At 40.3% G+C, this 14,429-nt stretch overlaps 1 protein-coding gene across 1 annotated transcript in view; it reads right to left on the bottom strand.

Annotated features, from left to right (window-relative positions):
- Window positions 1-258: 258 nt before the first annotated feature.
- The window catches only part of LOC124282929 (glucose-6-phosphate isomerase-like), a 33,147-nt gene continuing 18,976 nt past the window's right edge, over window positions 259-14,429 (bottom strand). The window contains exons 9-17 of the mRNA XM_046718980.1: window positions 13,933-13,993; window positions 13,097-13,176; window positions 12,033-12,116; window positions 11,155-11,317; window positions 6,574-6,650; window positions 5,838-5,966; window positions 3,868-3,943; window positions 2,551-2,617; window positions 259-1,728 (exon numbers count right to left, since the gene is read on the bottom strand). Coding sequence (XP_046574936.1) covers window positions 1,605-1,728; window positions 2,551-2,617; window positions 3,868-3,943; window positions 5,838-5,966; window positions 6,574-6,650; window positions 11,155-11,317; window positions 12,033-12,116; window positions 13,097-13,176; window positions 13,933-13,993 — 861 coding nt within the window. The 3' untranslated portion in view covers window positions 259-1,604. The remainder of the gene's footprint in view (window positions 1,729-2,550; window positions 2,618-3,867; window positions 3,944-5,837; window positions 5,967-6,573; window positions 6,651-11,154; window positions 11,318-12,032; window positions 12,117-13,096; window positions 13,177-13,932; window positions 13,994-14,429) is intronic.

Here is a 14,429-nt window from a genome sequence, read left to right as displayed (position 1 = left end):
CTCGGAAGGAAGACTCCTATGTGTCCAGATGCTGGGACTCGGAAGGAAGACTCCTATGTGTCCAGATGCTGGGACTCGGAAGGAAGACTCCTATGTGTCCAGATGCTGGGACTCGGAAGGAAGACTCCTATGTGTCCAGATGCTGGGACTCGGAAGGAAGACTCCTATGGACCGTAACCCTGGAGAAAGTCTGACAAGTATGGTGGAGCCGTTGGTAAACTATCAAAGTCCATTATTTACAGAACTGAACAACAAATATGATTTCCCACTCAGTTTATTGCAGGTAACAGTGACTTCTAAACTTTTTTGAACAGGCAGTAACAGGAAGCCTCTTTGGCTCTTTACAATAACATCACATCTGCACTTTATAATTACATGAAACTGCCAACGGTGAGATTCTGTAAGCTATCATGTGTACATGGGGCCAGGATGATACACAAATTCATATCTTGATACAATATGTATCATGATACAGTAAGAATGACACAAACTGATAATTTCATGAGTGAAACTACCGCAGTAAATGTAATCAAATTTCCTGCAGACAGCCACGTTGCGGTTTATCAATAACTAAGCAACTCCACAAATCAATACGTCAACCGACAACACCTTAGTCATATTGGCAGCTGATGAATCGTCCCATCCCTACCACATCGTCCCACACCAGTTGCAAAGGTCTTCATCGGCTAGAATCAGTCATTACTGCATCCATTCTGTATGTCATGTACATCACATCCTGCATTTTGGTTTTTAAATTTTAATATTTTTAATTTTCAAACTAGCAATCTCACAGACTTTTGATGATGTCCCTGCAATCACAAACTGACATGAACGAGACAGTTAACACGAGAGACAAGCCATGGATACATCTGGAATTAGTCTGTTATGCTTGAAGCTGAAAAACAAGCCGCATTATTCTAAACCTCTACCCAATGATAAATGCCATATCTTCCAATGCCCTACACCACCTACATAAATGCAACTGACAGTCACAAATGACTGCTTGCCTTCTTGGAGGACAGTTGACTTGAAAAACTAGTTGATGGTTGATTTGATCAACTGTAGTTGTCAACCGCTGGTTGGATGATTTAGTTGATGGATGTTGTGATAACAAAAGCTTTGGTTAGATCAACTAGCTGATGGTTGATATCAACAAAAGTTGTCAATTGTTAATTCATTTAATCAACTTAAGTGGTTTTAGCCCTTTCGGTGGATTTCATAAAAAATATACAACAAAATATATCTAGTATTCCATCAAATAGCACTGATTGTATTAAATAAAACATTCAGATATCTGCTCCTAATAATCTAAAACCATTACAAAATCTTTTCTCAAATTATCACAATGTTTACAGAATGAATATTCTGAATGAGGAAATGTGCACAGTTAGATTGAGCTGGTGAAAGAAGGTAAGAAACAAAGAAGTATTTTAAGTTAGTATGTGATCTCTGGCGTAAATTGATAAGAGTAGTGCGTAGAATAAGGTGAAACTTAACAAATGTGCAAAGACATTCTACCCTGTAGGAGTACTTCAAAGGTTACATGGATAAGGACAGTCTGGTTTGACCTCAGTGGAGGTCATAGCTATGGGAGGTAACTGTAGTCACTTCCTGTGAGATTTGAAGAAGTTGATAAGCCCATTAGTGGAGGAATCATGAGTGTTCACTGGGTTAGGGCCTCTCAGTTCTGGCTGGATCACCTTGGCAAGCTGCTTGCCCAGCTCAACGCTGAAACAGTGAGGGAGTGAGTTTAGTTTTATGCTCTTTTCGCAATATTCCAACAATAGCACAGTGGGGGACACCAGAAATGGGCTTCACACATTGTACCCATGTGGAGAATCGAACCCAGGTCTTCAGCGTGACTAGCGAACACTTTAACCACTTGCCTACCCCACCGCACCTAACTCTGAAACAAGGTCAAATTAACTAGAAGTCATGGGGACACTGCATCACAATGCTGACATTTTGGTTTCATGCTTTACACTGATTTCCTTGATATTTACTTTAGACAGAGAATCTTGGGCAAGCTCTGATAAAACCGAAAATAATTCCAAAAAATGAGTATTTACTATTTCATTATAATTATTTCCGGTTTTATCAGAGCTTTCCCTAAGATTCTAAAGGTATCAGCTTTCACTGATTTCCTGTCTAGTAAGTAAATACTCTATTAGACAGGAAATCAGTGTAAAGCATGAAACCAAGATGTCAGCATCGTGATGCAGTCCCTTACCAGTTGTACAAATGTTGAAGATGTGAGATTAGCAAGCCTACCTGAACATTAAACCCCATACCACCAGGAGGATTGGCATCTCTGCTTTCATGTGTTCCCTTATTCATTTCCATGATAATATTTCCGGTTTTATCACAATTTTCCCACAATTCTCAAGGCATCATGCTTTTCACTGATTTCCTGTGTAAAGTGCAATTAACTCATCTCACTGGAATTATTTCCAGTTTTATCAGAACTTGCCCAAGATTCTCAAGACATCAAACTGCCAATTGTTCCAATGCTCCGAAGACTCTGGATATAGGTATTTTGTCAACACTTACCCCCACTGATCAAAAGAGTTGATATCCCAGATGACACCTTGGGTGAAGATCTTCATTTCATACATGGCTGAAAAACAGAGATAATACCCATTCTTTAATCAAATGTTGTTTCAAAAACATTTAAAGTACAAGTTTGTGGAATTCAAATCATGCTTAATTTATAAGGTTTAGTAAAGAAATCTTACAGACTTTTTTTGAAAGTTTGCTTGAAGGACGGAACAAAATTCACTCACCCCCTCATATTAACAAGTGGTGTTGTGCCGGGAAGGCTAAACTTTATTTTTTAGATGTCCCGGGAAGGCTAAAATTGTATATTTCGGATTTCCCGGGAGAGCTAATTTCCAAGGGAGTAGGGGAGCACCGCCAAAGCTAAAGATACGGTGCCGGGAAGCATAATCCATGTCGGGAGTAAATAGATATCTTTTCAAAACATTGTTATAGTATTCGATTCGTTTATTACCATTATCTGTACACTGGTTAATAATATTTTATAAATTGCATAATGAAGAATAGACGTGAAAATGTGTAAATAACTTTATTTATATTTTTATATGTGCCCAAATTAAAGAGTGTCCCTGTTAATCCTGGTTTCTTTGTAATTTGTCAGAGCCTCCGAGTGAGGCCAGCCGTGTTCATTCAGCCATAACATTGCATTGCAAGTACCGTGAAGGCTACGTTACGCTCATTGAACTGAGAAGCGTCACGATTTTAGCCTTCCCGGCCATGAACCTAACAAGTAGCAGTGCATATAAGCTGCGAAATGAGACACTGATCGAGAACTTAATTCTATTTTTTCTGTTATCCCTAATAATTTAACTGACTGACTGAGTTTGGTTTTACGCCGCTTTTAGCAATATTCCAGCAACATCATGGCAGGGGACACCAGAAATGGGCTTCACACATTGTACCCATGTGGGGATTCAAACCCGGGTCTTCGGCGTGACGAGCCAATGCTTTAACCACTAGGCTACTAATAATTTAAAAAAAAAAAAAAAGTTTTCATATCTCACATGAAATACATCTCGCTTAGTTAAAAAAAGGACAGTATACTTGGCTACTGTTTCCAAAGGTAGTTATATCATATTATCATATATTATTTTTGGAGCTGGCGACTTGTTACTCAGGTTTAAATGTCAAAGCAAAAGAAACATTTGTACAGGAAACATAACAATAATTGCAGAATAAGGTAATAATTACTGCAAATAATTTAAGGGTGCTAGTAAACATATTGCATGATGAGTACAAAATGTTATCTGTAGGCCTTCAGGACAAGTTGGCTTGCGGAGACTGTTCGAGCCCTAGCAGCTGTGTACGTACCTATGAGAACTCCAAGCATGAAGGGTGTGAGTTTCTGGAAGATGAAGGAATTGCTGGGACGATTGCCTTCAAACACCTGCAAAATATGGACACCATAGGCAATATCCATCTTGTATTCTTTGAGGGCAGCTAGGACCCTTTCTATAAAATATCTTTGCAGCAGCACAGGTACTGACAAATTTAAGAAAACAATTGAGGCGAATTGGGAATCCAACCAAAGCCAGTTGTTGAGTCTGAGACACATGTGTCAGTGTCAGTGTCCCAGCTGTAACAGGCCCAACAAGTGTTTGCCACTGATATGGCAGTGTGCCCCGCCGCTAAAGAATGGAATATAACACATCTACTACTGGGTTTTTTGGGTCACATGCAAGAAGCCTGAAATGACTGGTGTCTGCATAATCACCCAATGTAGGCTGTCAACATAATTGAAGACATCGGGTGCAACGTTTTATGAGATATCGCGTTAACAAGAGTTTGAAACGTGGTCAAAGTGTCATGGTGACCTTGAAGATAAGGTGTCTGCGTAATCCCCCAATGTAGGCTGTCACCAAATTTGAAGACATTGGGTACAACAGTTCATGAGATATCACGTTAACAAGAGTTTGAAAAGTGTTCAAATTGTCACGGTGACCTTGAAAATAAGGTCAAGGTGACCAAAACTGACTGCTGTTTGTGTAATCCCCCAATGTAGGCTGTCACCACATTTGAAGACATTGGGTACAACAGTTCATGAGATACCGCGTTAACAAGGGTTTCAAAAGTGGTCAAAGGGTTTCAAAAGTAAAGTGTCGGGTGACTGGTGTCTGGGTAATCCCCCACTGTAGGCTGTCACCACATTTGAAGACATTGGGTACAACAGTTCATGAGATACCGCGTTAACAAGGGTTTCAAAAGTGGTCAAAGTGTCGTGGTGACTGGTGTCTGGGTAATCCCCCACTGTAGGCTGTCACCACATTTGAAGACATTGGGTACAACAGTTCATGAGATACCGCGTTAACAAGGGTTTCAAAAGTGGTCAAAGTGTCGTGGTGACTGGTGTCTGGGTAATCCCCCACTGTAGGCTGTCACCACATTTGAAGACATTGGGTACAACAGTTCATGAGATACCGCGTTAACAAGGGTTTCAAAAGTGGTCAAAGTGTCGTGGTGACTGGTGTCTGGGTAATCCCCCACTGTAGGCTGTCACCACATTTGAAGACATTGGGTACAACAGTTCATGAGATACCGCGTTAACAAGGGTTTCAAAAGTGGTCAACAAAGGGTGACTTGTCTGGGTAATCCCCTGGACTGTAGGCTGTCACCACATTTGAAGTCAAAGTTCATGAGATACCCCTTAACAAGTGGTTTCAAAAGTGGTCAAAGGTGTCTGGTGTCTGGGTAATCCCCACTGTAGGCTGTCACCACATTTGAAGACATTGGGTACAACAGTTCATGAGATACCTGGTGTCTGCGTTAACAAGGGTTTCAAAAGTGGTCAAAGTGTCAAAGTGTCGTGGTGACTGGTGTCTGGGTAATCCCCCACTGTAGGCTGTCACCACATTTGAAGACATTGGGTACAACAGTTCATGAGATACCCCGTTAACAAGGGTTTCAAAAGTGGTCAAAGTGTCGTGGTGACCTTGAAAATACGGTCAAGGTCACCAAAATCGAATGATGTCTGGGTAATCCCCCAATGTAGGCCGTCACCAAATTTGAAGACATTGGGTACAACAGTTCATGAGATATCACGTTAACAAGAATCGGGACGTACATACGGACGGACGCCGCTGAATACATAGTTCCCCGTTCCGCGTTGCGGCGGGGGACAACAATGCATGTATGCACACAGACAGACAGACAGACAGGAGGGAAGTTGACTATTTCTGTTGACTATACATCATGTGCTTGGGGGGGGGGGGGGGAATCATATTTTTTCATACAAGTGGCAAAAACACCATAATGATTCAATGAAGCTGAGGATGGGGCAGTACCTTATGGGGCAGGATGTGAGCAATCTTTTCAGCCGCCATGCCAGACGTCTTCAGTTCAGCCTCCGCCTCTTCTCGGGTCTTGCCTTTCATTAAAGCCTCTGTCTGTGCCAGGAAGTTGGCTTGCAGGATCTGGAACACACGTGTTGTCCATGGAATAAATATTCATAGGTACTTTGCTGGAAAGGTAACACTTTAACTTCTGTCACTTCAACACTGCACTCAGCAATATTCCAGCTATATGATGGTGGTCTGTAAATAATCAAGTTTGGACCTGACAATCCACTGTTGTAACAATACCTGCTAGAGTACATTGTGTATGATGTCATGTGTTATGCAGTCATCTATGGTTTTGTTGTCTATCATGGCAGCCATTACAAGAAGTTTCAGTTTAATGAGTGAGTGAGTTTAGTTTACGCCGCTTTTAGCAATATGCCAGCAATATCACGGCGGGGGACACCAGAAATGGGCTTCACACATTGTACCCATGTAGGGAATCGAACCCTGGTCTTCGGCGTGGCAAGCCAATGCTTTAACCACTAGGCTACCCCACCCCCCCAGTTTCAGTTTAAACATATTTCTTCACAAGATTGAAAAACACGATATTTCTACTCCTTTTACATGAGGCAAATTGTTTCTGAAGATTACAAATTTCTTTCACTGCATATGGGGTTACAGAGTGAGGTCAAATCTAACCATCCGTTGGTCAGCATGTTGTTCAGACCCAAGCAGCACTCACCTCTTGGTGGAGGCCGTCCTGTATCGGATTGTGGGTCTCCACCGGCATCAGGAAGTCGCAGGGAATCAGGCGGGTTCCTGGGGATCACAGGATCATATGATACACTGAACAGGATGATGTGATCATTGATGATATCATGTTACCATTTAACAATGTCTTGTAATGTCAGACCAGTAAATCTTCACATCAATCAAGGTAATTAAATCTGACTGCACATAATTATTCTTAGTAATGCAATGTAACAGGGTGTTACGTGATGGAGAAATGTGTGTTGAATTCTCACAAATGCATAGACTGGACGCAGAAACATATGTATTTATTGCATTCCCAGAGTATCCTACAGATTTGTTACAGTATAGTACATACAGGTTTGTTACAGTGTAGTACATACAGGTTTGTTACAGTGTAGTACATAATGGTGTTACAGTGTAGTACATAATGGTGTTACAGTGTAGTACATACAGGTGTTAAAATATAGTACATACAGGTGTTACAGTAAAGTAAATACTGGTGTTACTGTATAGTACATACAGGTGTTACAGCATAGTACATACAGGTGTTACAGTGTAGTACATACTGGTGTTACAGTGTAGTACATACAGGTGTTACAGTGTAGTACATACTGGTGTTACAGTGTAGTACATACAGGTGTTACAGTGTAGTACATACAGGTGTTACAGTGTAGTACATACAGGTGTTACAGTGTAGTACATACAGGTGTTACAGTGTAGTACATACAGGTGTTACAGTATAGTACATACAGGTGTTACAGTGTTACAGTGTAGTACATACTGGTGTTACAGTATAGTACATACAGGTGTTACAGTGTAGTACATACAGGTGTTACAGTGTAGTACATACAGGTGTTACAGTGTAGTACATACAGGTGTTACAGTATAGTACATACAGGTGTTACAGTGTAGTACATACAGGTGTTACAGTGTAGTACATACAGGTGTTACAGTGTAGTACATACAGGTGTTACAGTGTAGTACATACAGGTGTTACAGTGTAGTACATACAGGTGTTACAGTGTAGTACATACAGGTGTTACAGTACAGGTACATACAGGTGTTACAGTGTAGTACATACAGGTGTTACAGTGTAGTACATACAGGTGTTACAGTGTAGTACATACAGGTGTTACAGTGTAGTACATACAGGTGTTACAGTATAGTACATACAGGTGTTACAGTGTAGTACATACAGGTGTTACAGTGTAGTACATACAGGTGTTACAGTGTAGTACATACAGGTGTTACAGTGTAGTACATACAGGTGTTACAGTGTAGTACATACAGGTGTTACAGTGTAGTACATACAGGTGTTACAGTGTAGTACATACAGGTGTTACAGTGTAGTACATACAGGTGTTACAGTGTAGTACATACAGGTGTTACAGTGTAGTACATACAGGTGTTACAGTGTAGTACATACAGGTGTTACAGTGTACACAGTGTAGTACATACAGGTGTTACAGTGTAGTACATACAGGTGTTACAGTGTAGTACATACAGGTGTTACAGTATACAGTGTAGTACATACAGGTGTTACAGTGTAGTACATACAGGTGTTACAGTGTAGTACATTGTTACAGTGTGGTGTTACAGTATAGTACATACAGGTACATACAGGTGTTACAGTGTAGTACATACAGGTGTTACAGTGTAGTACATACAGGTGTTACAGTGTAGTACATACAGGTGTTACAGTGTAGTACATACAGGTGTTACAGTGTAGTACATACAGGTGTTACAGTGTAGTACATACAGGTGTTACAGTGTAGTACATACAGGTGTTACAGTGTAGTACATACAGGTGTTACAGTGTAGTACATACAGGTGTTACAGTGTAGTACATACAGGTGTTACAGTGTAGTACATACAGGTGTTACAGTGTAGTACATACAGGTGTTACAGTGTAGTACATACAGGTGTTACAGTGTAGTACATACAGGTGTTACAGTGTAGTACATACAGGTGTTACAGTGTAGTACATACAGGTGTTACAGTGTAGTACATACAGGTGTTACAGTGTAGTACATACAGGTGTTACAGTGTAGTACATACAGGTGTTACAGTGTGTTACAGTGTAGTACATATACAGGTGTTTACAGTGTAGTACATACTGGTGTTACAGTGTAGTACATAATGGTGTTACAGTGTAGTACATACAGGTGTTACAGTGTAGTACATACAGGTGTTACAGTGTAGTACATACAGGTGTTACAGTGTAGTACATACAGGTGTTACAGTGTAGTACATACAGGTGTTACAGTGTAGTACATACAGGTGTTACAGTATAGTACATACAGGTGTTACAGTGTAGTACATACAGGTGTTACAGTATAGTACATACAGGTGTTACAGTGTAGTACATACAGGTGTTACAGTATAGTACATACAGGTGTTACAGTGTAGTACATACAGGTGTTACAGTGTAGTACATACAGGTGTTACAGTGTAGTACATACAGGTGTTACAGTATAGTACATACAGGTGTTACAGTGTAGTACATACAGGTGTTACAGTGTAGTACATACAGGTGTTACAGTGTAGTACATACAGGTGTTACAGTGTAGTAGTACATACAGGTGTTACAGTGTAGTACATACAGGTGTTACAGTGTAGTACATACAGGTGTTACAGTGTAGTACATACAGGTGTTACAGTGTAGTACATACTGGTGTTACAGTGTATAGTACATACAGGTGTTACAGTGTAGTACATACAGGTGTTACAGTGTAGTACATACAGGTGTTACAGTGTAGTACATACAGGTGTTACAGTGTAGTACATACAGGTGTTACAGTACATAGTACATACAGGTGTTACAGTGTAGTACATACAGGTGTTACAGTATAGTACATACAGGTGTTACAGTGTAGTACATACAGGTGTTACAGTGTAGTACATACAGGTGTTACAGTGTAGTACATACAGGTGTTACAGTGTAGTACATACAGGTGTTACATACAGGTGTTACAGTACAGTACATACAGGTGTTACAGTGTAGTACATACAGGTGTTACAGTGTAGTACATACAGGTGTGTTACAGGTGTAGTACATACAGGTGTTACAGTGTAGTACATACAGGTGTTACAGTGTAGTACATACAGGTGTTACAGTGTAGTACATACAGGTGTTACAGTGTAGTACATACAGGTGTTACAGTATAGTACATACAGGTGTTACAGTGTAGTACATACAGGTGTTACAGTGTAGTACATACAGGTGTTACAGTGTAGTACATACAGGTGTTACAGTGTAGTACATACAGGTGTTACAGTGTAGTACATACAGGTGTTACAGTGTAGGTACAGGTGTTACAGTATATACATACAGGTGTTACAGTGTAGTACATACAGGTGTTACAGTGTAGTACATACAGGTGTTACAGTGTAGTACATACAGGTGTTACAGTGTAGTACATACAGGTGTTACAGTGTAGTACATACAGGTGTTACAGTGTAGTACATACAGGTGTTACAGTGTAGTACATACAGGTGTTACAGTGTAGTACATACAGGTGTTACAGTATAGTACATACAGGTGTTACAGTATAGTACATACAGGTGTTACAGTGTAGTACATACAGGTGTTACAGTGTAGTACATACAGGTGTTACAGTGTAGTACATACAGGTGTTACAGTATAGTACATACAGGTGTTACAGTGTAGTACATACAGGTGTTACAGTGTAGTACATACAGGTGTTACAGTGTAGTACATACAGGTGTTACAGTGTATAGTACATACAGGTGTTACAGTGTAGTACATACAGGTGTTACAGTATAGTACATACAGGTGTTACAGTGTAGTACATACAGGTGTTACAGTATAGTACATACAGGTGTTACAGTGTAGTACATACAGGTGTTACAGTATAGTACATACAGGTGTTACAGTATAGTACATACAGGTGTTACAGTATAGTACATACAGGTGTTACAGTATAGTACATACAGGTGTTACAGTATAGTACATACAGGTTGTTACAGTATAGTACATACAGGTGTTACAGTGTATAGTGTTACATACAGGTGTTACAGTATAGTACATACAGGTGTTACAGTGTAGTACATACAGGTGTTACAGTATAGTACATACAGGTGTTACAGTATAGTACATACAGGTGTTACAGTATAGTACATACAGGTGTTACAGTATAGTACATACAGGTGTTACAGTATAGTACATACAGGTGTTACAGTATAGTACAGACAGGTGTTACAGTATAGTACATACAGGTGTTACAGTATAGTACATACAGGTGTTACAGTGTAGTAGAGACAGGTGTTACAGTGTAGTACAGATAGGTGTAACAGTGCAGGTGTTACAGTAGAGTACATACAGGTGTTACAGTGCAGGTGTTACAGTGTAGTACATACAGGTGTTACAGTGTAGGTGTTACAGTGTAGTACATACAGGTGTTACAGTATAGTACAGATAGGTGTTACAGTGTAGTAGAGACAGGTGTTACAGTGTAGTACAGATAGGTGTTACAGTGCAGGTGTTACAGTATAGTACATACAGGTGTTACAGTATAGTATGTAGAGGTGTCACAGTGCAGGTGTATACCTTGATGGATGAGTTGATAGAATGCATGCTGTCCATTTGTTCCTGGTTCTCCCCACACAATTGGGCCGGTGGTGTAGTCCACACGCTTTCCACTCCGTGTCACGTACTTGCCGTTGCTCTCCATGTCACCCTGCTGGAAATATGCTGCAAACCGGTGCATGTACTGAAACACCACATGTACAACACAGTGAGTGAGTGTCTTCTATCAACAACCGGTGCATGTACTGCAACACCAGATGTACAACAATCTTACAACGTACAATACAGTGAGTGAGTGCCTTCTACCAACAACCGGTGCATGTACTGCAACACCAGATGTACAACACAGTGAGTGAGTGTCTTCTACCAACAACCAGTGCATGCACTGCAACACCAGATGTACAACACAGTGAGTGAGTGACTTCTACCAACAACCGGTGCATGTACTGCAACACCAGATGTACAACACAGTGAGTGAGTGACTTCTACCAACAACCGGTGCATGCACTGCAACACCAGATGTGCAACACAGTGAGTGAGTGACTTCTACCAACAACCGGTGCATGTACTGCAACACCAGAAGAACTACGCTATTACAACGTACAACACAGTGAGTGAGTGACTTCTACCAACAACCGGTTCATGTACTGCAACACCAGATGTACAACACAGTCAATGAGTGGTGAGTCATTGAGTGAGTGAGTTAGTATGGTTTAACACCGCTTTTAGCAATATCCCAGCAATATCACGGCGGGGGACACCAGAAATGGGCTTCACACATTGTACCCATATGGGGAATCGAACCAGTGTCATCGGCATGACAAGCGAACGCTTTAACCACTAGGCTACTCCACCTCCACTCTTCCTAAAAGACCAAAGATGGCATCTGATGAACCCACCTGGTCATATGGCAGCAGGGCAATGGATTCCGACTTGTAGAAGTTGCTGTACCAAACGCCAAGGAGTGCCAGGATAACTGGAATCTGAAATGGACATCAGACAGTGACCAACCCTAACCCTAACAATTGATCTAAATTGTGAGATGGAAGATATCAACGCCACTTGAAGCCATAACAGATACATCATTATTTAACCAAAATCAATTCACTTGCGAGATGCAATGTTCTACAGACATTAACTGGAATCTGAAATAGACGTCACCACAGCTTGAAGCCAAAATAAATACATGATCAATATTCACCAAATTAATTCAGTTGTGAGACAAACACATATTCTTTAGATATCAACTTTTCTAAAGAGAAAGTCTTTATCTTTAAAGTTGCATATGTAGGCAAGTGACTTTAAGTTAAATATCTTACAAAACAAAGGGTTCAGAGGACAGCCAATTACACATTACAATTACAATGCTTCCTGTCTCAGAAAGATCTTGTTATTCAAGATTCTAGAATATCAGTATCACCTTCAATATCTTGGATTAGAGAAGGTCTTGCCATCGGTTCTTCGTCATATATCAAATATTTACTTCAATAACTGACTGACTGACTGAGTTTGGTTTTACACTGCTTTTAGCAATATTCCAGCAATATCACGATGGGGACACCAGAAATGGGCTTCACACATTGTACCCATGTGGGGATTCAAACCCGGGTCATCGGCGTGACGAGGCAAAGCCTTAACCACTAGGCTACCCCACTGCCCCTTTACTTCAATAAACATCCTTTCAGTGCAAAACTCATCAGATGAAATCAATTATAGCCACAGCGGCAATATTGCAGCCATATCGTGACTAGTTGTTTTAGAAAGTGGTCACATATAACAAATGTTATGTCAAAATTGTTACTGATATTCGAAAATGTTGAATTACTTATCCATTATCTACTAACATTCTGCAAACAAAATAGGTGTCCAACTGTCAATGGGAATTCATGGCTTTAGTACAAGACTCGACATCAAACCTGTGACAAATTTGCAGGTAGTTTGAAATCTGTACCATCAAACTCACATTTTGCTCTAGAGGTGCAGAAGTGAAATGTTGATCCATGAAATGACCTCCTTCCAACAGTTGTTCAAAGTTATCCATGCCTGTAGGGTACAAACACAAAATTAATTCTTAAATATTAATTGATTAATATTCTCTATTCAGTAACATTGTCTTCCTATCTTATCCAGACACAGGGATGGCCCAATGGGGAAAGAGACATTATCCAGAGTTGTCTCCCTTTGGTATGCCAGTAACCTGGGTTCTGATCAAATTATGTTTCCAGGTTTGTAAGTGCAATGCTCGGGGGTCTCACATCTAAGACCTGCATCACATTAGGCTTTGATATAGGGGCGGTGGGCTAGCCTAGTCTTTAAAGTTTTCGCTTATAACGCCAAAGACCCAGGTTCAATTCCCCACATTGGCAGAATGTGTGAAGCCCATTTCTGGTGTCCCCTGACGTGATATTGCTGGAATATTGCTAAATGTTCACTCACTCATTCACTCATCACTGTTACAGTGATGAGGATAGTTACTCATGTTACATCACTGGTTTGGTTGGTCCAGATTTATTACTTAAAATCTTTAATTCTTCCATTTATATAATTTCCATTCTCTGATAAATATCCTTCACCCACTGATCACCATAGTTTTGCGGGATGCATATGAAGTGATGCACCAGCTCAATCTTTCTTGGAACAAAGATGTGGATGTTCCATTTCATAACGTCAAATTATAAATAGTTTGAAAACATTTAAAGCTATTTTACATGGTTTTGCCCAAAACACGGCTTGCTGTTGTCAAAATGTGCAGACTGAACCATCTTCAAACTTTAAAGTATCCAATAATGAACAGCTCACCTATAGACAGAGCAATGGAGAGTCCAATGGCTGACCACAAAGAGTAACGTCCACCAACCCACTGAAAGGAAGTTGAGTCCAGTCTAGCAGTGATATTTGGTAACATAGACAAAGGTACACAAGATAAACAACTGTTGGTGTAGAATGTGTGACAGGGCTCCAGATAACTTTTGGGGGTGTGAGTGTACTTACACATCATATTGCAAGTGGAGGTGTACTGATAATTTTGAAGGAGTACTGACATGTTTTTGTGTGAGCGAGTTGATAAGATAAACAACTGTTGGTGTAGAATGTGTGAGTTGGATGCACTTCTAAGATGAGGTTATCTGTAGTATTGTATGAAAAAATAGCCTGTTGGGGTTTTTTCTTCTTCAAACCAAGCATGACAGCTATCAGGTATTGACAAATACTTTAAACTAGAGGTGAGGTGAGGTGAGGTGAGGTGAAATTGGGTTAACGTCGCGCTTGAGAATATTTCGTTCATATGACGACGTTTT

The sequence above is a fragment of the Haliotis rubra genome, unplaced genomic scaffold, assembly GCF_003918875.1.
Source record: "Haliotis rubra isolate DU_JTF1 unplaced genomic scaffold, ASM391887v1 Scf307, whole genome shotgun sequence".
Lineage (NCBI taxonomy): Eukaryota > Metazoa > Mollusca > Gastropoda > Lepetellida > Haliotidae > Haliotis > Haliotis rubra.
The sequence above is the reverse complement of the archived record's forward strand: the minus strand, read 5'-3'. Positions and strand labels throughout refer to the sequence as shown.